At 37.9% G+C, this 27,337-nt stretch overlaps 1 protein-coding gene across 2 annotated transcripts in view; it reads left to right on the top strand.

The window, feature by feature from the left end:
- Nucleotides 1-27,337, top strand: part of LOC127634959 (guanine nucleotide exchange factor VAV3-like) — a 102,295-nt gene that overhangs the window by 51,033 nt on the left and 23,925 nt on the right. For both annotated transcript variants that reach the window (XM_052114736.1, XM_052114738.1), the window contains exons 5-19: nt 2,382-2,490; nt 2,631-2,723; nt 3,072-3,140; nt 3,218-3,321; nt 3,430-3,529; nt 3,861-3,956; nt 9,494-9,562; nt 13,857-13,943; nt 15,138-15,223; nt 15,370-15,502; nt 16,114-16,223; nt 19,270-19,371; nt 19,919-20,013; nt 23,586-23,608; nt 24,543-24,576. In XM_052114736.1, coding sequence (XP_051970696.1) covers nt 2,382-2,490; nt 2,631-2,723; nt 3,072-3,140; nt 3,218-3,321; nt 3,430-3,529; nt 3,861-3,956; nt 9,494-9,562; nt 13,857-13,943; nt 15,138-15,223; nt 15,370-15,502; nt 16,114-16,223; nt 19,270-19,371; nt 19,919-20,013; nt 23,586-23,608; nt 24,543-24,576 — 1,310 coding nt within the window. The remainder of the gene's footprint in view (nt 1-2,381; nt 2,491-2,630; nt 2,724-3,071; nt 3,141-3,217; nt 3,322-3,429; nt 3,530-3,860; nt 3,957-9,493; nt 9,563-13,856; nt 13,944-15,137; nt 15,224-15,369; nt 15,503-16,113; nt 16,224-19,269; nt 19,372-19,918; nt 20,014-23,585; nt 23,609-24,542; nt 24,577-27,337) is intronic.

The raw sequence follows: 27,337 nt of genomic DNA, 5'->3' as shown, positions 1-27,337 counted from the left end.
TTAAAATTCAAAGGGGGATTAGACAAGGATGTGCCTTGTCAGGTATGCTTTACTCAATAGCAATAGAACCCATGTTTAAAAAATTATGACTTATTTAGATGGTTTTAGATATGAAAGTGCCTTTCCACCTATACAATTATCAGCATATGCAGATGATGTTTTAGTTTTAACCAGTGGACAGGATGATATTGACAAACTGGTTGATATTGTTAACAATTATGCAAAAATCTATTCTGCAAAATAAACTGGGTAAAAAGTTCAGCATATAGTGTTGGAAAATGGAATGAAGGAGAACTGGTTTTACCAGATGAAATGGTTTGGTCACAAAGAGGTCTTAAATATCTTGGAGTTTTTTGGGGTGATGAAATAATAAGGCAAAGAAACTGGGAAAATATTATTGAAAATGTAGAAGGAAGATTAGGAAGGTGGAAATGGCTTTTACCCAAAATGTCCTTTAGGGGGAGAGCATTGATTATTAATAATTTAGTAGCCTCCTCATTATGGCACATGATTAGCAGTTCTAGAGCCTCCTAAAGAGGTTCTGGGAAAAATACAAGTCAAGATGATCAATTTCTTTTGGGATAGATTACATTGGTTGCCTCAGAATTTTCTTTATCTTCCAAAGGAAGAAGGTGGACAAGGGGTTGTTGACCTTATAAGCAAGAAAGTAGCTTTTAGGCTACAGTTTGTCCAAAGGTTTTTATACAATTCATGTATACCATGGTTTGGACCAGCTTGTTGCCTTTTAAGTAAGGTTGGAGGGTGGGGTTTTAGAAGAACTATCTTTTGGACAGATTGTAGGAGTTTTAATTTGAAGTTTATTTCATCCTTTTATGAGAGTATAAGAAAATCATGTTGTGTGGTACAGGTTAATAGATTGTCATATAAGTCTCTGTATTGGTTTTTGGAAGAGCCTTTGATTAATGGTGCTCGACTGGATTTATGTGGAGATACAACTTTATGGTTGATGCAAAATTTAACAAAAGCCAAAGTTGTTAAAATTATAGACTTAATAGAAGTTGCTGGTATCACATTGGACAATGCTGATGCACTTGCACAGAGACTTGAAATTAAATCCATAGTTCATCTTTTGTTAAAGAAGTGCAGAGAAAATTTGAGTGAAGAAGACTGGAACTTTTTGTCAAGTGAAGGGCTTCCTGATAAAACGAATAATTTTCCTTGTATGGTAATCTCTAAAAGTGTAATAGAAAATGAAAATGTTTTAATAACCTCAGAGATTTTTAGAGACATAATATGTGATACAATGGGGGAAATAGTTTATATAAAGTTTGTGTGAAGGTGATAAAGAGAAATTAAACGTATGGATACACCATGGAGAGAACATTTAAGTGTTGATATTGAAGTCAAACCCGTTTGGGGCTCTTGTTACAAACCACCATTGACTAAAAATGTGGGTGATCTTCAATGGTGAATTTTACATGGGATTGTTGCTGTTAATGCTTTTATCTCAGTGTTGAATCCAAATGTGCAAGATAAATGTCCTTTCTGTGGTGAAGAGAAACCATATTTCATTGTTTTATGCACTGTGAGAGATTAAGACCTTTGTTTGTTTTATTGGAGATTTTATTTGCTAATGTTAATGAAATGTTTACAATGATTGTGTATATTTTTGGTTTTAAATTTTGGAAAGGAAAAAAGAAGAAAGGACGGTTGTTAAATTTTATTTTAGGTCAAGCCAAAATGGCAGTTTATATTAGTAGGAAGTATGGTAAATCATTGCTTGGACAAATCATTTGGTTTGAACCAGCAACGGCAGATTCTGATCCGTCATGTAAGATAGTAATTACATGCACAAATGTTTATGTCAGCATGTGTATGTTTGTGGCCACATTTTCTGTGACCCTTGTAAAATTCAAACTAAAAAAATTCAAACTTAATTTCAAACTCAACATGGTTAGGAAAATAGATTAATGCAGTATCTCTCTATATCATCATCTTTTTCTCTTTTATGACTATATGGAGGAGATATCTAGGGATTTTAATCCTGACTCAGCTATAAGTTTGGCTCTTGGTTTCGCTTCTGTGGTAATTCAACCATATGTGTTATTCAGACAAGGGAAACAGTATCGTTTTAAAAGCCCCAACGAGCAATTCTGAGAAGAAGTCTTTTTCTTCAGTACATCAGATATGCTCAAGTGTTTTAACACATCATGCTGTTGTCTCAGGGGTCTTTCTGTTCCCTCTTTCTATTCAATCTGTTGTTCAGTATGGTCTAAATTCATCTGGCTGTTCTTTCTGAATCATAACTGACAAATAAGCCTGTCTACCAAAGCAAGAACTTCAGAAAAAATCACTCTTTTCTGGTCTGGTCACGGAATAAACATTGTTGTTAATATTGATGTTTGTTCTGTGTGTCGTAGTGTGAATGGTGTTGAAGATGAGGAAGATCTCTACGACTGTGTGTATGATGATGATGAAGGTGGAGAGGTGTATGAAGACTTGATGAAGGTTGAGCTGGTAGCACCACAGGTGAGCTAACCACTACCTGTTCCCCGAATGTCTTGCTTTACAATAAAACATATGTTTAGATACTGTACATTATAACTCATAAAATGCCTCCTAAACTTTACTGTTTGACTCTCTTTCTCTCTTTCCTGTTGTAATTGCAGAAACAGGCTGAGACAGACATCAGGAGCTGCTGTCTGACAGAAATTAAACAGACAGAAGAGAAATATACTGAGACTCTGGACTCCATAGAGAAAGTGAGACCTCTTAAACGGCAACCACATAGTCCATACGGTCAAACCTACTGTTACATATAGTATAAATATATTGTCTAAAATACATAATTTATTAAGGTAACATCATGGTTTCCACCAATATCCCAAAGTTACTACCATTGCTGTTTGTACGGTAACCATGTGGTATCTTGGTATTAGCCTCCACTGTCATTAAAAATAAAAAAATACTATAGTTACCAGTGAAATCATGGCACAATTTTATAAGAAATTCCGTAGTAGTTAATGTTTATATAATTACATGATTATGTTTAAATCTCATCTGGGCCAGTCTTTGTTTTTAATTGGCTTTATTTTTTTTTTAACCCACAGTTCTTTATGAAGCCTCTGGGACAGTCGCTGTCTGGTGTGGAGATTGAAAAAGTGTTCATCAATATTCCAGTAAGTGAAAAAGATGTCTCATGACTTCTAATGTTCATTCTGGTTTCTAAATGTTTCGCGTTCTCTGTTTGTAACAGGACCTTGTAAAAGTGCACACAAGCCTTTTGAAGGAGGTCCAGGAGTCTGTGCTTCAACATAATGCCAGTAACCTGTACCAGATCTTCATAAAGTACAAAGAGAGGTGATCACTTTATTCCCGTGAACTGTTCAAACAAATCAAACTTTGTCTATCACCTATTTCCTTTTCCTCTCTTCCCTTCTTACATGGATCTGTTTATCTCTTTTATAGATTAGTCCTGTATGGAAAATACTGCAGTCAAGTAGAGTTATCCATTGCCTGTTTAGATGACATTTGTAAGAAAAGAGAGGATATCAGGCAGATGTTGGAGGTAAGATGCCATAGGACTGTGTTTTGAAATTTCTAAATGCTAATTTGAGATCATTTTCCAGATACATTTTGGCTATGGTTTGCTATATAAACTATAAGAGATAAGAAATGGTTCTATTATGAAATGATGTGTGCCTGTAGATCTAGTCTTCTATCAGAATTGATATGTACTGGGTAGTATTTATTTATTGTTAGACACCGCCCCCCGATGGCTATTAATGATACAGCACTTCATTGTAATATTTTATGTATCTATTTAACAAGTTTAACAATGGATATGTAATGTTGATTTATCTACAGCTGTGTGAAAATTGTTTATTTCTTAATTTCAGTTATGTTCCAAACGAGCAAATAATGGGAAGTTTACCTTGAGAGATCTGCTTGTTGTTCCAATGCAGAGAGTTCTGAAGTATCATCTGCTCCTTCAGGTATTAAATTATTTTGTTGTATTGGGTATCATGCCTGTACATTGCCATTTTTATCCTCAGTCTTCAATAAATGGCTTAAACAGGAAATATTCTGGGTTTAATACACTTTCGACTTGTTTCTGCTTTTCTATATATATATATATATATATATAAAAACATTTACAGCGAGGCACTTACAATAGACGTAAATGTGGCCAATCCATAAATGTTAAAATCCACTGAAATATTACTGTTTCAAAAGTATAGCCAAAAGACATAATCAATATGCATGATTTTATTGTTATAAAAAACACTTACTAAAACTAAAAATGTATCCTCCAAAATTGGCCCTATTTACTTCCATTGTAAGCCCGGCCCCTACTGTAACCTTGATGTTTGCTTTTTAAAAGAAACGAGGGACGATCAAAATTAATATTTGTTGTAATCAACATTACTGTCAATTCAGCTTAACCTGTATTGAACGTGGATGCAACGGTATTCGCAACTCATTTAACTTTGGTAATGTAACACATTTGTTAGTGAAACAGATAATAATGCTGAGGACTTGAATTGATCATTAAACAATAAAACACATCAGGCTATAATATTATTGGATAAAGGATAGTTCACCCAAAAATGAACTTTCTCTCATTATTTATTCACCCTCATGCCATCCCATGTGTGTATGACTTTCTTTCTTCTGCAGAACACCAATGAAGATCTTTAGAAGAATATTTCATCTCTGTAGGTCCTCACAATGCAAGTGAATGGTGACCAGAATTTGAACGTTTAAAAAGGATATAAAGCCAGCTTAAAAGTAATCCATACAACTCCAGTGGTTTAATCCATATCTTCATAAGTAATATAATAAGTGTGAGTGAGAAACAGATCAAAATGTAAATCCTTTTGTACAACTCTCCACTTCAATTTTACATTCTTCTTCTTTTGTTCTTGGCGATTCACATTCTTTGTGCATATTGCCACCCCCTAGGCAGGAAGTAGGATTTAAAATAAAAAAGGACTTAAACATTGATCTGTTTCTCACCCACACCTATTATATCGCATCCGAAGATATGGATTTAAACACTGGAGTCATAAAGATTACTTTTATTAGCATATATGAGCTCCAAAATGATGGTACCCATTCACTTGTATTGTGAGGACCTACAGAGCTGCGATATTCTTCTAAAGATCTTCGTTTGTGTTCACCAGAAAAAGAAAAATCTGGGATGGCGTGCAGTTGAGTAAATAATGAGATCATTTTATTTTTATCTATATTAAATAATATTTTTTAACAATATATATATATATATATATATATATATATATATATATATATATATATATATATATATATAAAAATGTACTATCCCTTTAAAACAGCTATTCCAGTCTAGTGGCCTTGGATGTTTCAGAAGAATAGAAAAGTTATTTCAGAGGCAGGGAAAGTTATTATATTTTTTTATAAGAGTTTTAAAAAAAAAATTATGTCTTTAGAATTAAATGCACTGATGAATGATGCATAATAAGGAGAACTAAGAAGGTTTTTTAAGGAAGTAAAGTGTGTCAATTCTGATTGTTGTCTTTCATTGACTGCTTTACATTTAATGACCGCTAGGGGAAGTGTTGTCCATGCCTTATATTGGGTGCTTCTCAAAAGAAAGGCTGCAGTCTAGTAAGGCTGTGTTCTTCCTAGACCAGTCTATCTGAGGCTGTAGGCTAGACGAATCCTCAGCATTCATCGCTATAAAAATTTCTGCCTCAGCGGTCATGCCGTGAAAAGTTTTAAAATAAATAATTTGTGAACCACTACAAATACCCTGTAGAAATGGAGGAAGCCAAAAGGAGTGTGCACATTCGTTTGATTTGTTTTCTGATATTTAAAAAAAAAAGAAAGAAAATAAATTGTGGATGATTGAAGGCCACGAAGAATGCACTTCCAAAATGTGGCTAACGAAGGAGGCTGCCTTCCAAGTGTGCTCACAATTGAGAAGGCCTTTGATGGTGCTTGATGACATGGCAGCCAGCCTAATTAGGCAGCTGCCTTCCGATTGAGAAGCACCTATTCTTGACAGACAGCAGTATATGTTTCTTAAATCCACCAGTAGAGGACAGTACAATACATCCTAGAGCTATGGACAATCAGCATGCTTCATTCAGTTGTGAATGTTGGTCTGGGCCTGATCCACAAACATCTCACGCAGCCTGTCATGCATATTTCATAGTGTGTCTCTATCCATCACACGTTAGGTCTACTTTATGACCCAGCTATGAGGGGATTTAGAAATAAATGTGGAGAAGGGTTAAAGAGAGAGAGAGAGAGAGAGAGAGATATGAATAGTGTGTGAAGCCTGAGAGAGAGAGATGTGAATAGCGTGTGAAGACTGAAGTCACCTCAATACTCCTGCTGTTCCAGGAACCTTTTGGCTCTCTGTGGACAGTGAAGGTGTTTCCGTGTGTGTGTGTGTGAGTGTGTGGGTGGATGGGTGGGTGTGTACATGCGTGTCTGCTTAGCATGCTTGCGTGGCTGTCTACAGCTCACCTCACCTCCATGCCCATCTGGTCTGCTGTGGGTTTAGGGAGCATGTGTGTGTGTGTGAGTGTAAGGCAGACAGTGCAGAGAACATGTCTGTCTGTCTCTTGCCCCTCTGGAGAGCAGGCTAGCGTGTGACAGACTGTCTCACTCTGAACCTCGCTGTGCTGGATGAAGCCTTGGGCAGAGAGGGAGAGAGTGAGAGATAAAGGGAGAGAGAGAGAGAGCTTTAAATAAAAAGCTGTATAGAAGTTGGTAGTGAGAAAGTAAAGGTGGTTAGGTAACAGCAGAGGTTATATGCTAAAGACTTTTGTATATATAGGCTATGTGGGTACGATAATTAAACTAGGAAGTCAAATTTGACATACAAATGTATTGTGAAGTAGTTCCAACTAAGCTAGTAAATATCAAATAGAAGTTATTATGTTTTATGGTGCATTAACATTGACAGAGATTTGCAACATGTTAATGATGCATCAAGTTTAGCAGGTAATAACTTTTTTGAATATGGGAAAAAGGTTTCTGAAACTGAGTGCCCATAAAACAAAGATGGCAACAATTAGGTTGCCTACTTCCAGGGCTGCATTTAAAGATGTTTCTGCAACTTCAGGAAATATCATGCCCCAGGGGTTGATTGTTATCAAAACAAATAGACAGATTTAAACTTTCTGTTATTATGAAGATCACATTAAAACTCATTTGGAAACTTTTTACCAGACCTTACCAACTTTTCAGTTTAGCCATGTCCCAGGCTATGAAAATGGTTCTTCATAAACCAATTATTACACTTTTACAACCATGATATGCTAAACAAAAGGTAAAATAAATATAAAGCGTTTCAATATATTTTGTATGAGAAACAATTTTCTATCAATTCTTTCAAAAATTACAAATGTCCCAATGTTGTGGCGTCAATGCCAAAACAGCAAAAAAGATTGCCCCTGATAAAGTTTTGTCAGAAGTTAGTGTACTTGTTATCCAAGTCGACAACAGTGACAGTGAAGAGCATACTTGAGATGAAATATGAGATGTGATGTTTGGAAAAAAAAAAAAAGAAACAAAATATAACTTTTTAAGAATATTTGTTATGGTGTCATTTTCAATCAAGATTTAATTACAGTATGATACATAAAATGAAATTAAACAGCTCAAAGGAGTCATTTTATGTCATTTTAAATACTGTCACTGTCAACACAATACCAATTTTGTGAAATTGAAGAAATGACACTGTGGTGGTAATTTTAATGACTTTCAGAAAAATATTACATCAGTCTTCAATGATGCGAGTACATACACTGTTGGACATTTTTAGCAGACAAATTTGGGGAAAAAAGAAAATAAAGACAAAAGAAAATTCTAGTGGGAGTATGGAATGTTTTAACTAGACTTCACTTTCTAAGCTCACACTGTGGTAAAAGTGCCCAAAGTTGAAAAATCAATCACAAATGCTAATGAATGTAAATGAGTGGTGGACAAGCAAAGAATAAGCAAGGTTTGTAGAATCAAATCATTAAAAGATAGCTAGAGTTTGGTTTGAGAAACAAAGTATCAAGTAAACAAGAAATACTCAAGCAGAATTGTATTCTCATTTGTGTTTTCTGTCTTTAAATAATAATAATTATTGATTCAAATTTGATTACAAAGTCTTCATACATTTCTTTGTACAAAAAAACACCAAAGAAATTAACCAATCACTCACTTTTTTCTGTGTTCAATCTTTACATATGAGTTCTCTTCCTGTCTAATCGGACGGTACTTGGCCAGAATAAGCTGTAAAGTGTTCCAGACATAATGCCGGACTAATGTATGCTGTGATGCTATGATTCTCAAGGAATTTCTATAACATTTCAGAAAGAGTCTGAATTAATTTTATTTCTGTATTAATCTCTGTATTAGTGGCATGCCTCCTTGCTCTCTCTAACACTCTCTTTCTCTCTCTTGTTCTCTCTGTGTGAGGGCAGAAGGAAGTGAGAATGAAAAATAAGGCAATGTCAGTCTTGCTTCTGATAATAATGCGCAGGTTCAGCTTGACTAACACAGGGGATTTGGCTTGTGCTGGATGGCAATATATCTCTTAGGCCAAAAGGAGGCCATTTATCAGACTTGAGTAAAGGTTATTCATAGCACCTTCCCTTAACCTGCGGACTGGCCCAGATGTCTTGTTTACTTCATCCCCAAGCAGGAAGGCAATTTCAACCCCACAAAAACCTTCTGCTTCTCATTTGAATTCTTGAACATGGGAGGCAGGTTGGGATATTATTTCAGCTTGATTGTGTGTGTGAGTGTGTGTTTGTGTGAGGGAAGAAGAGAAAGTAAAGAGAGAAAGATGTGCCCAACTGGGTGTGTGTTTGTAGTGGGGGGATTCACTAAGAATGAATTTCACACGCCGATCTCACCGTTTATTTATGAATGTAGTCTGTGTTGTTAAGCACTCAATTCACTAAATGTATAATCCAAATCAGGTAACGGCTCAAACATGCCCAAAAAATTATTCAATTTGCACAATGCAATTCTCCAGACTGCCGATTTAAATTCTTTACTGGGATTGTACATTATCGCACCACCAGGCACCTGAATCAGCTCTTTAAAATGCAGAAATTGCGCTTGACTGCACCCCTTGTATAAATATATGCCCTGTTATAATGCTCTTCTAAAATACTGCTTGCAAAAGTGGCCCAACTTAATGAATTTGTCCTATTTTGTGTCGTCATAATGCTCACCACATAATCACCTTGTTTATTGATTTTTTTCTGGTTTTAATAAAGGATGCATTACATTTTCAGATGACTAAAACCTAAATATGCTCTTGTCATTGTTGGTAAACAATTTACACGATGATGAGCAGGAGTTATGAGAGCATGTGAGAGTGACAGATGTCCTCCGGCACGCTGTGTCTCTCCTGTACATCTGACTGTTTGCTGTGTTCATCATCATCTGGTGATAATAAGACATTGAGACATGGGCCATGAATGCTTGAACAGTGAGCAAAGCTCAGCCATCTCATATTTAATTTTTGTCTTAACAGGAACTGGTAAAACACACCCATGATGCCACAGACAAGAGTAATTTACGCCAAGCTCTAGACGCCATGAAGGTCAGTGGATCTTTTGCTTGTCCTTCGTTTCAAAACGTTGTGTTTCTAAATTTGTTCAATAAGTATATTTTATCTGTTAGTGCGCTCCCTGGGATTCCATGACCTTCTCTTTACAATTGTAACCTGATGTTTACCCTTATAGCATCACCATGACCTAACACTATATATTGTATATATTTAATTTATCTCAACAAATGTTCCTATAACATAACTAATTTGCCATGGCACTACTGTAGCAACACCAATGTCATGGGTTTAGATCCCAGGGAATGTATACCTTGAATGCCCTGGTAGTCGCTTTGGACAAAAGCATATGTTAAACATATACATCTAAATGTAAGAGATGAAATGTTCCCCTTCTGTCACTCACTCGAAGTTGTGTCAATGTAGTGACACTAGGGATTGCTCTTGAGAGCCCCGAACACCTCCCATTCTTTGAGAAAGGCCAATGAGAATTGATGTGTGGAATTTACATGCCACTCACCCTGACATACGGAAATAAAAGGAGCTGGAATGCAACTCCATTCAGATTTTTTCTTCTGAGCCGAGCTGTTAAGAAGCGTACGCTGTTGGATATACAGCACATTTCCAGCAGCCTTCTGTCCTTCTGCACGATGAGTGCAGATTTTGCCCCTGGACGCTTCGACATCGCTAAAAGAGTGTATATTCTTGCTAAAGAGTATATTTTCTCTATTAGAACACACACGTTGACGTTAAATGTCTTTTTAAAGATGCTTCTTAATAAAGATACCAATCAGTCTTTGTGTGATTCCTGGATGCGGTCGTTATCTCTCTGCTACCGACGGCAACGGGCAGTGCCTCACATGGCTAGGCAGTGATCACACTGAGGCAGCGTTTGTGGATGGTTCATGGTCATATGAATATGAAAATGACCAGGCTGTCGCGGCAGTCAATGCTTAGCGGAGAGTGGTCCAGCTGATTTGGAGTCGATTCGAAGTTGACCTGTTCATTTCTCAGGAATCCTCCCACTGGCCGCTCTGGTATTTCCTGACAGGAGCCCCCCTCTGGACAGACTCGCTGGCACACAGCTGGCCCCATTAGTTGCACAAATACGTATTCCCCCCACTGAGCCTTCTTGCACAGACCCTGTGCAAAGACAGGGAGGACGAGGAACAAGTCACCCTCGGGGCCCCATACTGGCCCACCCAGACTTGATTCTCGTACCTCACGCTCCTCGCGACAGCACCTCCCTGGCAGATTCCGCTGAGGAAGGACCTTCTTTCTCAGGGATGGGGCACAATCTGGCATCCGCGCCCAGAACTCTGGAACCTCCACATCTGGCGCTTGGATGGGATGTGGAAGATCTAAGTGGCCTACCACCAGCAGTCGAAGACACAATAACTCAAGCCAGAGCTCCCTCTACCAGGCAGATTTAGCCTGAAGTGCCGTTTGTTCGTAAATTGGTGTTCTTCTCGAGCCGAAGACCCCAGAGATTTGCAGTCAGGTCAGTGCTTTCCTTCCTGCAGGAGAGGCTAGAGGGGCGGCTGTCCCCCTCCACCTTGAAGGTATACGTAGCCGCTAAAGTCACACACCACGAAGCAGTGGATGGTAAGTCCCTAGGGAAACACAACCTGAGCATCAGGTTCCTCAGAGGTGCCCGGAGGCTGAATCCTCCCAGGCCATGCCTCTTCCCCTCATGGGATCTCTCCGTGGTCCTCTTGGGCCTTCTCAGAGCCACATTTGAGCCACTAGAGTCAGTCAAGCTGAAAGCCCTCTCTTTAAAGACAGCCCTACTGATTGCGCTCACCTCCATCAAGAAGGTGGGGGACCTGCAAGCGTTCTCTGTCAGCGACACTTGCCTGGAATTTGGTCCAGAAGATTCTGCCCAAGGTTCCCACGACCCCCTTCAGGGATCAGGTGGTGAACCTGCAAGCACTGCCCCGGGAGGAGGCAGACCCAGCCCTGTCATTGCTGTGTCCGGTGTGTGCTTTATGCACCTGGTTGAATCGCATGCAGAGCTTTAGGCGCTCTGAGCAGCTCTTTGTCTGCTTTAGTGGACAGCGGAAAGGGAAGGCTGTCTCTAAACAGAGGCTTGCCCTCTGGATCGTGGACTCCATTGCATTGGCCTACCAGACCCAGGCAGTGCCTGCCCCCTTGCAGGTTCGAGCACACTCTACAAGGTGTGGCGTCCACGTGGGCACTGGTCAATGGCACCTCTCTAGCAGACATCTGCAGAGCAGTTGGCTGGGCAACACCCAATACCATTGAGATTTTCAATTTCCGGGTTGAGCCTGTTTTGTCCCGTGTTCTTTCAGGTACGCCGGGTAGAGTTTGGTAATACGGAACAGCTGGCTGGGTGTATCGCTTGCGTATAGCGCCTTTCCCCTCCCCTAAGGCGAAAACGTGCTGTGGCAGGGCGGAGGGCGGGACTGGGTGCGTAGGATCACGACCCGGCCCCGCCCTCTGCCCCACCACTCGTGCGCTTTTTCCCCAGTCAATTTCACGAAGTCGTGGACCCTGGATGTCCTTTCTCCCTAGCCCTAAGGTTCGCGAACATGGTCGAGGAGTTCACAGCCAGCCCCACTACGGGGTCTAATATGCCCTGTACTGGGATAGGTGCTCCACAGGTCCCGATATCTCCGGTAATCCCTGTGATGTATATTCCATGGTACGGTCTCCCTGTCGAAGGACCCACGTCTCCCTTGTGTCCCTCTTGCAACAACACTGTACTAGCATCTGAAATGGCCGGACCTTTTCTCGGCTATTCAGCACAAAACCTGAATGGAGTTGTATTCCAGCTCCTTTTATATCTGTATGTCCAGGGGATTGGCATGCAAATTCCACTCGCCAATTCTCAATGGCCTTTTCTCAAAGAATGGGAGGTGTTCGGGCTCTCAAGAGCGACCCTTTTGTTCACTACATCAACACAACGTCTTGTTCCCTCCATCAGGGAACGGAGGTTATGACAGTAACCATGACATTTGCTTTCAGTTTTCTGTTTCTAAATTTACATTTGTTCACACTGTATTTTTATCCAAAGTGACTTACAGTGCATTTAAGGTACTATATATTTATCAGTATTATCTGTGCACTCCCTGGGAATCAAACACATAACCTTCTTATTGCTATCACAACCTGATGATTCCCCTTGTAATGTCACCAATACCTAACAAAGAATAGATTTAAATTACTAAAAACTGTTTTCCTGTTGCTAGCACTACTAGGGCATGGCACAACTGTAGCAAGGTCATTGGTCTGAATCCCAGAGAACATTTACCTTGATTTCGCTTTGGATATAAGCATCTGCTAAATGCATAAATGTACAGTAAATGGAATGTACACATGTTCACATCAAGTGTGGCATTTGGGACAGGGATAAACGAGTGCTTGCTAATCGGCTGGTTAGCCCCCATCTTTTATACCAACAGTATTTTAATCATTCATATTTCTGAGATATTGCAGGACCTGTTCAATTAGAAATTACATCAGTGAAAATTCCATTCTCTTTCTGCTGTTGATTTTGCTGCTCTACGGGTAAAAATCATCTTTTCATAATCCTTTTTTCTTAAGAAAAACATTGTTTTGAAATAAATTGGCCCTCTTGACTCAAGATGATCAAGATGGCAGCGGATGCTTCTTGACAGGTAACCATTTGCTAATTGAGGCAAATCAAGCTGAGAAGATTGTGCAGATTGCACCGAGGGCTGTGATGATTTCATTTGGATAAATTTGCCACTTAGCAGTGATTGGGGTATCAGGCTAACGCGGTTAACCTCCTCAAGTGCTCCCCTGAATATTGTGCACTGTGGTGAGCCAGCCCCCCACCGTCTGATTTTACTAGATGCACAATGATGAATAAGTGGCTAAACTCCAATCGCGGGTGCAGCAAGCGCTGTGTTTGGAATGAAATTCTGCAAATAAACCTGGCCTTTTTAGATGCTACATTTTATTTTACAATTTTATAAGGAAATTAGTCACTCGAAAACATCACATGAGGCGGCATTGTCAATAACCAAGCTGGGGAGGAAATACGGTTATTTTTAGCACATGTGTTGAAAGATTGTTCTGTGAATACCCAGGTCAAAGTCTTGAAATGCTACACGTTAAAGGTAAACCCAAAATCATAAGCTTCTCACCCTTATGTTGTTCCAAACACATATGTCTTTCTTTCATCCATGGCACACAAAAGATGTTAGGCAGAATATTACCCTCAGCCACTGTTCAAATTCAATGTAAGAAAAAAAATAAATGAAAGTGTATGGAGTCTGGAACTGAATTAGAATTTTTGGGTAAACTATCCCTTTTGAGACATGTTGCATTTTCATCTCTACAGGATCTGGCCCAGTATGTCAACGAGGTGAAGAGAGACATTGAGACTCTGCGGGACATCGACCAGTACCAGAAATCTATAGAAAACCTTGTGAGCTTAATCGAATTCTAAATATAAACCACAAACTTACATTTCTAAAATGTAGTGTTGGGGAAGCTATTTTGAATGTGTCGCCTGCCAGGCTACAAACTTAGAATTTAAAATAGTTAAACTGTAATCAAGCTACTATTGAAATAAAAAGAAAAAAGCTTGTCACACTATTAGTCAAGTCAAGTCATTTTTATTTGTGTAGCGCCTTTCACAGCACACATAATTTCAAAGGAGCTAATAAAAAGTAAATAACTACATTGAAGCTGTTTACTTTGAACTACCGTGTTATATAGTTTAAGAAATCGTAGCAGTATTTAGCAGGCACGAAAATAATGAGGATCTCACTTGACTGGAACGTCAAACTTTAAAACATAATTTTGCATTAAAAATAACCAATTCAATAAAATAAAAACACCCTAAATTATTGAAATGTAATTGTACTGAAACAGCATAGTGAGATGTTGAAGTATTTAATCAAATAACTGTTTCACTACAAACAGAATTGTGTGTAACACTATTCAAGAAACTTATAGGAACACTTTGTTTCATTCGAACAAACCGATTTGCAAACATGAACCAGATTTCCCAATGCTACATGACAGAGAGAAAGTATTCAAGACCATGTGGGCCTTTTTTTGTCTCACTACACCGATGTTGGAAATAAAAAAGCTTGTTACTGGAAAAGCTGCACTATTGTGAACAGCTGAGCAACTGTCATGCTCTTGAAAAATGTAATCAAGTTAGTAGCATTGCCACTTTTAGTTAGTTTGGTTTCTCCCCAACACTGCTAAAAAGTGTCAAACAGAGACAGTATGGAGCTGTGAACAGTTATGTGGAAAGAAAATGTCTCTACACTACATCTACACTGCAAAAACACATTTTCTTACTCTGTATTTTTGTCTTTTTTACAATAACTCTGATATTAAGTCTTATTTTAAGAGAAATCAAACACAATTTTGTGAGGTTTATGCTTAAATCAAACAAAATAACTAAAATATTTGTCATCAGAGTAATAATTGAATTAGGTTTTTTGTTCTTACATAGTGAACAAATAGTCGCCCGTGTAAATCTCTGGTATCTCAAATATCTTAAAACATATCAAGCTAAAAACCTTTAAATATGATTTGGGTTTGCAAATAGTTGTGCAGAGTAGTTGTACAAGCATTGACTTTGCACCTTGTTTGTATTCTGCAGAATCAGTCTCTCCGTAACTATGGGAGACCGAAAGGTGACAGTGAAGTGCGAGTATCTTCAGTCGACAAACGAGCCAAACAAGACAGGTGAGATGATTCGAGTGTGGAATACTGCTCATCCTGAAACACAGCCAGGCTTTACAGCGGCCTAAGGGTTATGAAGGTTTCACTCTTAAGCATTCATCTTTTATTTATGTATTTCTCACTCGATCTTCACCTTTCTACTGATGCAGGCACATCTTCTTGTTTGACGCAGTTGTGATTGTATGCAAACGACGAGGAGACAACTACGAAATGAAGGAAGTGATCGACCTCCACTCATTCAAAATCACCAACAACCCGACCTCTGACAGAGAAAACAGAAAGGTCTGCTTCCAGTCTCCTAATTGCTGCCCAGAATCGCTGCTCCTAAACTGAGAGCACAGAAGATGCTGTTATGCTTGTGTGCCATAATCAGTTACTGCAGTGGCGCAGGTTTCATTTGCACAGATGGTGTTTCCTATTAAAAACTGTCTGCGACTGCTAACGAACGCAACGACACCAGGCACAGCTAAATGAGAAAACATGATGTCATTTGTTATAATACATTACATGGTGTCATGCCAGGACAATTATTTGCAAAATAATATGCTGTAAATATTGCATTTAGAAGAGAGAGATAGAGTGAGAGAGAGCGAGAGAGAGAGAGAGAGAGAGAGAGAGAGAGAGAGAGAGAGAGAGAGAGAGCAGTAAAAGCCACAGCTTGGTTTGATAATGGCATTTCATCAGTGTTACATAAACAACAGTGACCCCTTCACAGTATGTAGTCTACAGAGAGCAACCACACAGACATCCCTTTGTACTCTTATCCATATTAGGCTGCATGCATGGAGTGTCTTTGATGTTTTTAACCAGATGGCCTAAAGGTTTTACAGTTTTAGCTTTACTTGTGTGTGCATTTGTAACATGGATATTCTTGCCATCTATTTCTATTCCAGTGGTCTCACGGATTCTACCTCACACACAACCAGGGCCAAACCGGCTTTGAGTTCTTCTTTAAGACCAAAGAGCTAAAGAAGAAATGGTTGGAGCAGTTCGGCATGGCCTTGTGAGTGAGTTTGTGTGTGTGTGTGTAAGTGAGTTTAAGTATGACCTCCAAAGTCTGCATTTCTATGTCTGGTTTTTCAGGTTTGTTCATGCATCATATAAAGTAATCAGAGTTGTTATCTGCTTTGACAGAAGACACAGATACATGATTTATCTTGGCACTGATTCAAGACTAAAACAGTGTCAGTGTTTATTTTTAACTCCAGAATAACCAGAGTAATGAGGACAGACTTGCATAGCTAAGCATTTTTGCAGTGGTGCACCTTATAAAACAATGTGAATTTAAAGGTTTTCATTCCTTTCTTAAAGTGGTTGGTATTGTTGTGCAGATAGACTGGAGTAACAGATTATTCCAGGTCTGCATTATTTTAGTTTTTCCTTTTGTTAGTTTATTTGGTTTGTTTTGCTTTTAGTAAGTCATATTCTGCACTTCTGTGGCATTCTATCCCCCTGACGTCGACTTATAATGCTATAGGGATAGTTCACCCAAAATGATAATTCCCTCATCATTTACTCACCTATATGCCACCTCAAACTCGTATGACTCTCTTTCTTCTGCGGAACACAAACAAAGATTTTGAGGTGTTTTTGCCACGCAAACTCAATGGAGTCCATCACTTTCAAGGAAGTGATCCATATGACTCAAGTGGTTTAATCCATGTCTTCTGAAGCAATATGATAGCTTTGGGTGAGATAAAAAGCAACATTTCAGTCCTTATTTGCTATAAATCTTCTCTTCCACCCAGCTCTCATGAACGTTAATGAGATAAACTCGTTCACGCACCCTTGATGCATGCCTGCGCGCTTGTTCTCGCTAGAATTGACGTGTGCACGACACTACTGCGAACACGCATGCTTCAAGCAATATACGTTTTAATTGGCTAACCTCTGAAATGAGCAATACCATCAATAAATATATTTAAAATTGTCCCTCCTTTACTTTAGAAAAAGCATAAATCATGGTTACAGTGAAGAACTTACAATGGAAGTGAATGGGGCCAATTTTTGTAGGGTTTAAAGGCAGAAATGTGAAGCTTATCATTTTTTTAAAAGCAGTTACATTATTTTTTCTTTTGAAACTTGTGGATTTTTTGAGCTTTAAAGTCTTGTAAATATGCAATGACATTTGTTTTAGGGTTTTATGGTTAACAGCATTAAGTCGTCATGTCAACAAAGTTGTAAAATTGGCTCTAACTTTACACAGAAAAGGTTAGTAAGTAATTTTATCACACTAAAGTAATGTGAATAGATAGTCTTGTGGTTGTACTTTTGAAATAGTGAGTATTTTAAAGTTTATGGATTGGCCTCATTCACTTCCATTATAAATGCATCATTGTAACTCAAGAGTTTTTGCTTTTTTTAAAGAAAAGGAGGGACAAGTCAAAATTACTTTTTGTAGAAATTAACATTATGCCATAAATGCAGTCGATTGAGCTTAACTTGTGTTGAACCCAGAATATTCCTTTAAGTTTTATCCATTCAGTGGCTTTTATCATCTTTGTTCACTTGAATTTAACTTGGAGAATCATATTCAATCAGAATGAAGAATTTCACTTTTTATTCTTTACAAAATAAAAGCAATAAGTGGTCCCACAGCGTACCTATAAGAAAAAGTGTGAAGAAGAGAGAGAAAAGATATCTATGATTCCTAGATGAAGACTGATTTCTATACATTTTTTTAATTGCTGTTTTCATCTGAATAGAGACTCAAGCAAAAATACATTATTCATTTGTTTTTTAATTAACATGGTAAAAAATGCAAGTGAATTAAAAGCCAGACCAGCAAGAGCAGATGTTTTGGCACATCACTTTCTTCAGTACTTACACTTAAATAAATATACACCCATTTTTTTAGGCACTTAATTGGAGATTATATGCCTAACCTAATGAGTTAAGAAAAAACTTTTTTTTTTTTTTTAACTTCTTTTGGTGTTTTTATGTTTTTATTTTTTGTTTTGCTCCACACACCTGAAGCTATATAAATTTGACTGCATGCAACAATACATCTAATTTGGATGATGACACCAACAATTTAACCTATAAACACAATACACAATAAACCATTTGACAACCTACCTACCAACATTCAGATGTCATACATATTCAAAAAGGGCTTAACCACAAAAATGACTTAATGCACCAAAGATGAGAGACAGGGGCCTGATTAATTAGATAACACATTTCTAACAGATATATCTGAAGGGCTCATTAATTCTGAAGAACAGTGATGAGTCAGTGCTCTCTCTCTCTCTCTCTCTCTCTCTCTCTCTGTCATGTGTCATCATATCAGTCTGGAGCTGAAAACTGATTAGATATCAGTACTCTTACACACTCACAGTGCTAATGACATGATGTTAGCATTCTCAGACAGCTCTCTCATCTGTCAGTCATACGTTAATGTCTTTATTATGAGGGCACTCAATGCATATCGTATCAAGGGTTATTTAAGAGAGAGAGGAAGGAAGGATGGTGCTAGAGATGATAAAACAGTAATATGGCCATAGAAGACATGACTCCAGCCTACATCTAGGCAAACATTACAATTCCTCGTACTTAGGGTTAGGGATTTGAATAGCTTGTCCAATACTGTTTGGACAAAAAAATACCTGAAATCACATGATATGCTGTGTAAATGTGTTCTATTAGTTTTCTAAGCCATTCCACTTCCAATTTTTGCCTGTTGAATGATAACAAGAGTGAAAGAATGAGCCATATCTAGTGACCAGATTATCTGGACTCTTTTGTCTTAGGCACGTAAGCATCCACTCAGGACACCCTAGCAACCGCATAGCAATGTGCCTAAAACCACACAGAACCCTTTAGCAACACCCTGGCAACCACTTAGAACACCCTAGCATCGTGGCATCGAGTTATGCATGGGAAAGCACCGTTCACGTTTTCTTTAGAAATGATTAAATTCTCTTATGCATCTAAGTGTAAATCACAGCTGATTGGTTGGTAACAATAGCATCCTGTTTATATAAGTTATAGTTATGCCAAGAGGTCTTCAGTGTTGTTTTTAACAACCTCTTTCTGTTTTTCTCCAGATCGAACATCTGTCCAGAGAGTGGGAAATGTAATTTCCATGAGTTCCGCATGCACACCTTCGAGACGACCACATCCTGCAGCTCGTGTAAAATGCTGCTGAGGTGAGCTCAGGTGACACTATATACCCACAATGCACCTTAATGAGATCGATATTGCACCTAGAAAAAGTGAGAGAGAGAAAATGAGAGTGACAGACAGAGATAGAGGAAAATCAATGGGCCAATCAGAGCAGCTGCAACAGATTTAGGTGTGGCATAAATAATCGCATCACAGCAGGCAGCGGTCATGCCACTTAAAGCTACATTGGCATATTGTACAAATGATTGTACAAAAAAAGCTACATTGGCATTTGAATGATTCTAGTAATAATAATTTTTAAATATTTTTTTTTCAGGCAAGCTGTGATTTCTTTGATTGAAATTACAGCAAGTCTTCTATATATTACAGACTTAATAGCTTAATAGACTTCTAGCAACCCATCCATCTGTCAACATAGTAATTAAAAGATCTATCTGTTTGTTTGTCTGACTCTGTCTGTCTGTCTTTCTGAAATATGGAACAAAATAACCCAGGAATACATTAATTCAGGTTTAAAAATGACCCTGGATTTCATGTGTGGAAAGCCCATATCTATATCTTTTTTGACAGAGGCGTCTTCTATCAAGGGTACCTCTGTTCCAAATGTGGTGTGGGTGCCCATAAAGAGTGTCTTGGCAGAGTGGATGTCTGTGTCAAAAGCGCTGGTGAGCCCCACACAGCACTTTCTTTCCATCAATTTCGGTTCTTACTCATTATGAAACATGTTGACAGAGCTACATTGGAGTGCTGAGAGTCGCTGGCTCATGTTTCAGCATTATGTGTTGTTGTTTCTCACTGCACGCTAATGATTGAACTACACTGTAGTGTATCAGACAGGGCAATAAAAGTTGTCAACACGCAGAGGTTCCTAATAACAGCCTAGGCCACATAGATAAGTGTGGTGCGATGACAGACAAACAGGCTTGGTTGGCTTCCTGAACCCATGATATATGTATGTAAGTGTGTGCGTGTGTATGTGCGTGTGAGTGTGTGTGTGTGTACGTGTACGTGTGTGTGTGTGCATTGCCAGCACTTATTGTTTCAGGCATTAGTCAGGCAATGCTGCTATAGAATTTCCTTGTTTCTACTGAGTTCTTTCTCTGAATGGAACATACTGTATCTTTAGGCTAACACAGAATTTGCTGCAGCAGAACTTTGCAGAAAGCTGCAAAGATTTCCACAGAATTAGAATACCAGTCATTCACAAAGTTGTACACACCCCTTTACCCTTACTTGTTCATTTATTTAATATTTTATTGTTCATTCTACAAATCAGACAGATTTTCAACCAACATCAAAGTGTAAAATGCTTTAAAAGTCTGTACTCACAGTTTCTTTTTTACACATTTTACCATATTAAATACATTCCACCAAATTTTGCATCTTTTCCACCAAGATTAGCACAGAAAATGCTTAAAAAGTCTGTACTCACAGTAGTATTTAGTATATTTTGCAGATCTTCCACCAAAAGCAGTGTAGAAAATGCTTAAAAGGGCTGTACTCACAGTATATAGTCTGTACTCACTATATTCTGGAGATTTTCCAGCAAAAACAGCACAGAAAATTCTTAAAAGGTATGTGCTCACAGCTTCTTCTTTTTTTTGTCCAATCCATATAATTCTGCATCAGAACATAAAATGGTTACAAAAATTTGTACTCATGTTTCTTTTTTTTTTTTTTTGCCATTTCCCACAAAAATCTGCACAGAAAATCCTTTAAAAAATGTAATAGACTTTATAAATCTTTTTTTTAAAACATACTTTACCACATTTAAATCTATTTTGAAAAAATCAGGAGTTTCAAAAATCAAGTGCAGAAATTGCTAAAAAAAAACATAAAAAAATAAAAGTGGGTGTTGAGATTCCAACTATTGTCCGCCATAGGGGTGTCAATTGAGGAGAGGAACTAAATTCGAATTTTTACCTAAAATATTAAACAAATTCTAATAATAGTCGAATGTTTAAGTCGGCTGATTCTTAAACTGATGTTGTTTCCTTTGCCCACAAGAGGGCACAATAAATACATAAACCATACAGTACCATTATAATATTGCAAAGAACATTCCTGGCTGTTAAAAATGTCCATTTAATTTTCAATTACTGTGCAAAAAATAAATAAATGAAAAGTTTTAATCGTACATATTCTCAAATGTGAAGTCAAAAGTAAAATGACGGGGGTAAACACTTGCACTGATGCCACAGTATGCTACCCCAGACACAAGCTATAATAGTGAAACACCACATAGTTTTTTTATTCATTACAGTTGTATGTAGAGTAGCAATATTCCCAGATAGCAGAGGTATTCGGTGGTAAAGCGGCTCAGACAATCAGCCCAGGCCAGGGGCTGTTCAAACAGATGGAAAACAACAGAATGGAAACGAATGCAATAATCTCAAGACACACATTTTCAAGTTGAACATCTTTCCTGACAAAGTGTTTAAAAAACTCACTGCTTAATCTGAGAAATGCTTAAAAGAGAGCAAGATGCAATGGCCAAGTATCTCCACCTACTGTAAGGGGCTGTTCACACAGAATGTGTCACTTTTGCAACCATCCATTTGTTTTTCTTTGTAAACGTGCACTAGACAAACGTCTTGTTTCACTTTGTTTTTGTTTATTCAGCATCTCGTGCAGGAGTGAGACACCTGATTTCTGCTAAACTGTATTTGTTGTGCTGTGTCTAGACTTTTTAGCGCAAGAATGCGATCGATCTTAAGTCATCGTCAGCGCTCGGCACACATCCAAAATTCAAATGCACAGTTTTGGCTAATATTAGAATTTGAATTTGACAGCCCTTAAACACAAAGCCTAGAGGATTCTGGAATATGGATTGCCTGCGATATCTGAAGGATTCACTCATCTTAAAATTCTGATCAGACACTCTTTGAATAATGATCTCTCATCACTAGAATGATGTGAGATTCTGCTATGTACTTGACTTGTAGGGCACAAATTAATGGGGCAGGTCAGAATTATGTCATGTGGACACTTTCTACCTTTATCTAGACAGATATACATATCAATCTGGCTAATGATCTTGGATCATTTATTTATTTTTTATATTAAAAAAAAGGTTTTATTGATTCTTAATTTATTTATAGAATTGTTTGTTAAAATTATTCAACCAGAGTCCTATCATATGAGTTATAGATGATGCTTGCTATTGCCATTTTCAGAATGATAAAATATGCAAAAACGTATTTGTACTAGATCTTAGTTCATGGGCAATGGTGGAGTCAGGAGACAACGAAGCAGGTTCAAGGTCTGTCTTTTTATTCTCGTTGTTCACACGCACAATCGACGGTAGCCATTGATAACCAAAGAAAATCATTCTTAAATGAAAGCGCTCCAAATAATAAAACTCTCTCGGTGTGTGGTGGTTATGCTTTCAGGTCACTCTGTCTCTGCTCTCTGATGCTCTGGTGTGCCTTTTAGGTCTCCCTCCGCCATCACTATAATGAGAGACTATTAGACAATTAGGTTAGAGATAATTATGAGCCAGGTCTTCCCGCTCTCCCTCTCCCGCAGACCGATACATGACCACACCCCCCCATGCCACAGTATTTTAATTCCAAAGTTTAGTGATGGTATCACCTGTACTGTCCATTAACAAAAGCAAGAAAATAATCAAATTAAATCTTTGTCAAAAATGTTTACGTTAAGGCCTAAGAGTCAATGTATATTGTCACTGTGAATACATTTTTGATCTCCAACAAAGTTAAGACTGAACAAATGAGGATCTTGATTTATTTTCCCTGGAAATTTCCAGACAAAGTTACTAAGTTAGTGTGAAAAGCTCCATCACACTGTGGGCGTATGTTTGTCAGGTCTGGCCTCTTTGTTGTTTTGTACATTGGTTACTCTCAATGTGTGCCTGTGTGTATGTGTGTGTGTGTGTGTGTGTGAGAGACAGAGAGCACGCCTGCATCTACGGCTGTATGTTATAATAGCCTGTAAGGTGTACACTAGTACGACAGGACAAAGTTCACAGCAAGTACATACCTGGCCTCTCCCTCGAGAGCCAATGAGATTGGCTCCTGGTGCATATCTGCGTCTAGTCCGGCCCCTCGAGTCATTTTGCTCAGGCAGCTGTCAGATACCTGCAGTGTAGCAAAACAAATCGTAAAAGTGCACTGCACAACATGTTCCACACACTCTAATGATAGCTTTTGTACAGTGTTTTTGTCCAAAATTGTCAGATTCAATCTAACCATGCCTATTTTCAACATACTCACAGATTCCAGCTCTTTTGGATCACAGGTGAGGTATTTTTATTATTATTTTTAAGATTTCCAGTTATGATGTATTTTTTTACCTGTAGACCTTCAGTTACTCCCATTGATTACAATGTCAAATGCTTTAAAATGATTACTTCAGAAATTATCTTTGCAAGAGTAATTTCAAAATTTTATGAGTAGTTTCTGAAAAAATAGCTCTTTATTAAATTGTGATGATTTCAAATGGTCAAACATTACAAGCCAATTTCAACCTTTATTGCATTTATTCAGAATGCATTAAATTCTGAATTATGCATTTATTTCATGGCACACCCATTTTTATTAATTGAATTGCTTGCAATGCAACGTCATGGCCCTAATTTTGAAGTAAGATGCTTAACGTGATACGTTTTGCATGTAACAAGGATATTGATATGTAATTTACCAAGAGTGCATATATAAATCTCTGCTAAGATCAGGCCCTTGAAGTGAATGAGGAAAATTCAGCATTTTTTTGCATATGTGTTATAGGATTTAACACTTTACACTTTATTTATTGTCTAGCGAGTATGGATATTGTTTACAATAGGGTTTGTCTACATTGCATGTACATATGTATTTGTACATATGTACATATATATATTTATATTGCTCATAGTGTTTATTTTTTAAGCTCTTGTGTATTGCTTATTATGTTTGTGAAGTGTGCCTTGTTTTGTCTGTAATTGTGCACTGCAGACGTGGTAAATCGCCATTTCGTTCCACTGTATATTGGCTGGAATGACAATAAACCTTGAAACTTGAAACTTGGATTTACATGCAATTGTGTGCAGTGGTGTGACAAATAGTGTTTACGCAAGTTGCAAATGAATGACGTGAATGACTGTGCTATTGCACAACATTTGGACCATTAATGCATTACAGAGTCTGTGCATGGTGTCAGTATGAATCATGTGATTTATTTTCTTTCATTACAGATTGGAAAAACACCTAGTCACGGAGGTTGTGCAGGTAAATTGCTAACACACACACACACACACACACACACACACACACACACACACACACACACACACACACAATTTGTCATTTTGCATTCTTAATTTACAGTCTTCTGTGTATGCTGCACTGAAATCTGTATAGGCTCGCTACTTCCATTTGCATTCCTGGTGTTTCATAAGCAGCTGTGCTTACGAAACTTGCACACATAGTCTTGTACATTAAATACTTTTTCAATCTGAGCCAGAGTGTATATTCTTAGACAGGACTCATTGAGCTGTAGTGTTGACGTTTGCAGTTAAGGTAAGCTTCTGCACGTAACTAGGGCTTAGCATCAGGCCTAAATCAGATATGAGCAGGACAACACGATGTACAAATACATTTAACCCCTGTAGCTCCTTTGTTTATCTTTCCCTGCAGAGATAGGCCTTTTAAATACAATCAAGCCTATATTTCAAATATCCCTATAGTGCAAAACACTTTACCCACTTTTCCTAAAAAAAAAGATGAGTTTTGTGTGTATACCTGAAGCACATAATCATAAAACGTGTGTGATTTTAGCTGGAAGTGGGTTTTTTTTTCAATTCAGAGCTTGTACATTCCCTGACCCTCAATCTAAACCATTAGCGCTGACAGTTTTAGAAGGTTCTCATCTCATGTTCTTTATTGAAGACCTTCTTTTATTTGAGAGCTTTTAAAGGTGACCTCCTCACCATTTTTTCAACTAAGAACTGCTCCCAATTACATCATAGTCTGAATAAAGCAACACCTGATAATGCCCTTGTACGTTAATGCACGTTTTCACAGAAACAGAAATGCAAACACAACAGAGCCTCTCACACAAATAGTAGGTATGGTAATCATACTGAAATTTTAGTTCAGATTTCATGTAATGAGTCTTGTACCTAATAATCCCATTAATGATTCTATTATTAGAAATAATTAAATCTATTTCTATTACTTTTGAGGAAGCACTGCCGTTATAGTTAACAAGAATATTAAACAAGAACAATACCATTTTTTTCTTTTTCTAAATTTAAATATAATTTATTAAAACTAAATTCAGTTTTGACTTCGTTTGTTTAGGTCAAGAGCCTTCTGTACAAATAACTAATGAATTTAAGACTGACTTGTAAGTCTTTTCTACCAATTAATTAAAAAGAGTTTACTCTTGGTTATTGTCCTAACCTCTGCTCCCTGATGAAGGGAATGAGACATTGTGTCCCTCTTGCCTCAATGCTGAGGCACTCGATGAAATGGCCGGGACCCTGTCTCGGCTCCTCAGTGCAAAACCTGAATGAGTGGTTGCGAGCCAGCTCCTTTTATATCCGTATGTCCGGGGGAGTGGCATGCACATTCCACTCACCAATTCCCAGTGGCCTTTTCTCAAAGATCAGAGGTGTTTGGGGCTCCATCAGGGAACAGAGGGTAATCAAGACGTTTTACCATGTTCTTCACCAAAAATTAGGCATTTGAAAAATGCTCTCCATTACAGCATACTAAAACGATGACATTAGGAAACTAAAAGTGAACTTTTCAAATGCAAATACACTATTTGCCACATCCACAGTAATATGTTTTCAGTTGAAAGTGCATTGATTTAGCTAAGTTTACAACTCTAGTCCACACTGGAATGACGTTTCCTCCAATGTAAATGGAGACTTTCTAAAACACTCTCTAGGATCACATACTTTGGAAATTATGACTTTAGGAAACTGAAAACATTTTAGGAAGGATGTGGGCTAAGATAAATACTAGACTTTCATCACCACAGCAACAAAAACAAATCACCACTCTTTAACAACAGTCTTTCTACCAGTCATTCTGTCATAAAGAGGGACACATTTTCTGTAACTATGTTTTCTCAGCATTGTTGATAGGGTGATTGATACCTAAGAGGCAATAAAAGTCCACCTGGGGAACAGGTTCAGATATCAACGGACTAATGGCATGTCTGCGTGCTGATGGAGCAATGCGCCATGTCCCTGCTTTTAATATCTTCGTAAATATTTAACATAAATGAGTGAATCTAGCTAAATTGCACGCCGTTCTCTTCTCTCCCCCCACCCATTTTGATACGTCCACTTTTGCTCACCTGAGTTCATTATGTCTCCATTATGTTGCCCTGTCTGTGTGGAGCAGCAAGAGAAGCAACCTGATCCCACACAATATTGGGTCGGTAAATTCATTAAAGTAAAGTAGTGTTTGGCGCCATGGGAATGTCTTTGTTTGAATTAAATTTGTTCCTCTCTGCCTATTCACTAGATTGGTCTTCACCAGAAACAGCCTTTCTGAGAAAAGAGAAATGTTTGCACCCGTCAGCTGAATTATTGTTTAAGTGGTGCTTGCTAAGCATCATTACTCTATTTTTTGTTTTGTTTTCTAAGTTATCAAACTTGCGGATCAGACAATACAATTGGCGGAAAGATTATATAGACCATAAATAGACCATAAATAGGGACCAAAATATCATAGAGAAATGGGGGTGGGCTCTTTTTACTTTTTACTTAAGCCAGTGAGCAACTACCTAGCAGTGTCCTCACAGCCACCCAGAACACCCTAGCAAACTTCTAGCAATGCCCTAGAAACCATCCACAACACCCTAGAATGGTAAAGGCAACTTTTGCACAGGTATGCACATTCACATTTTCTATAGAAAACTTACAAATCTAGTATAATTTGCAAATTTGCTGAGCTCTTTGTCATTTAGTGTGGAAGCTAGAGCCTGTTGTTTCAGGTATATATTGTTTATTCAAGCTATCTATAATCAATT

Source organism: Xyrauchen texanus, chromosome 42, assembly GCF_025860055.1.
Source record: "Xyrauchen texanus isolate HMW12.3.18 chromosome 42, RBS_HiC_50CHRs, whole genome shotgun sequence".
NCBI classification, from domain to species: domain Eukaryota; kingdom Metazoa; phylum Chordata; class Actinopteri; order Cypriniformes; family Catostomidae; genus Xyrauchen; species Xyrauchen texanus.
This window is presented reverse-complemented; position numbering and strand designations above follow the sequence as displayed.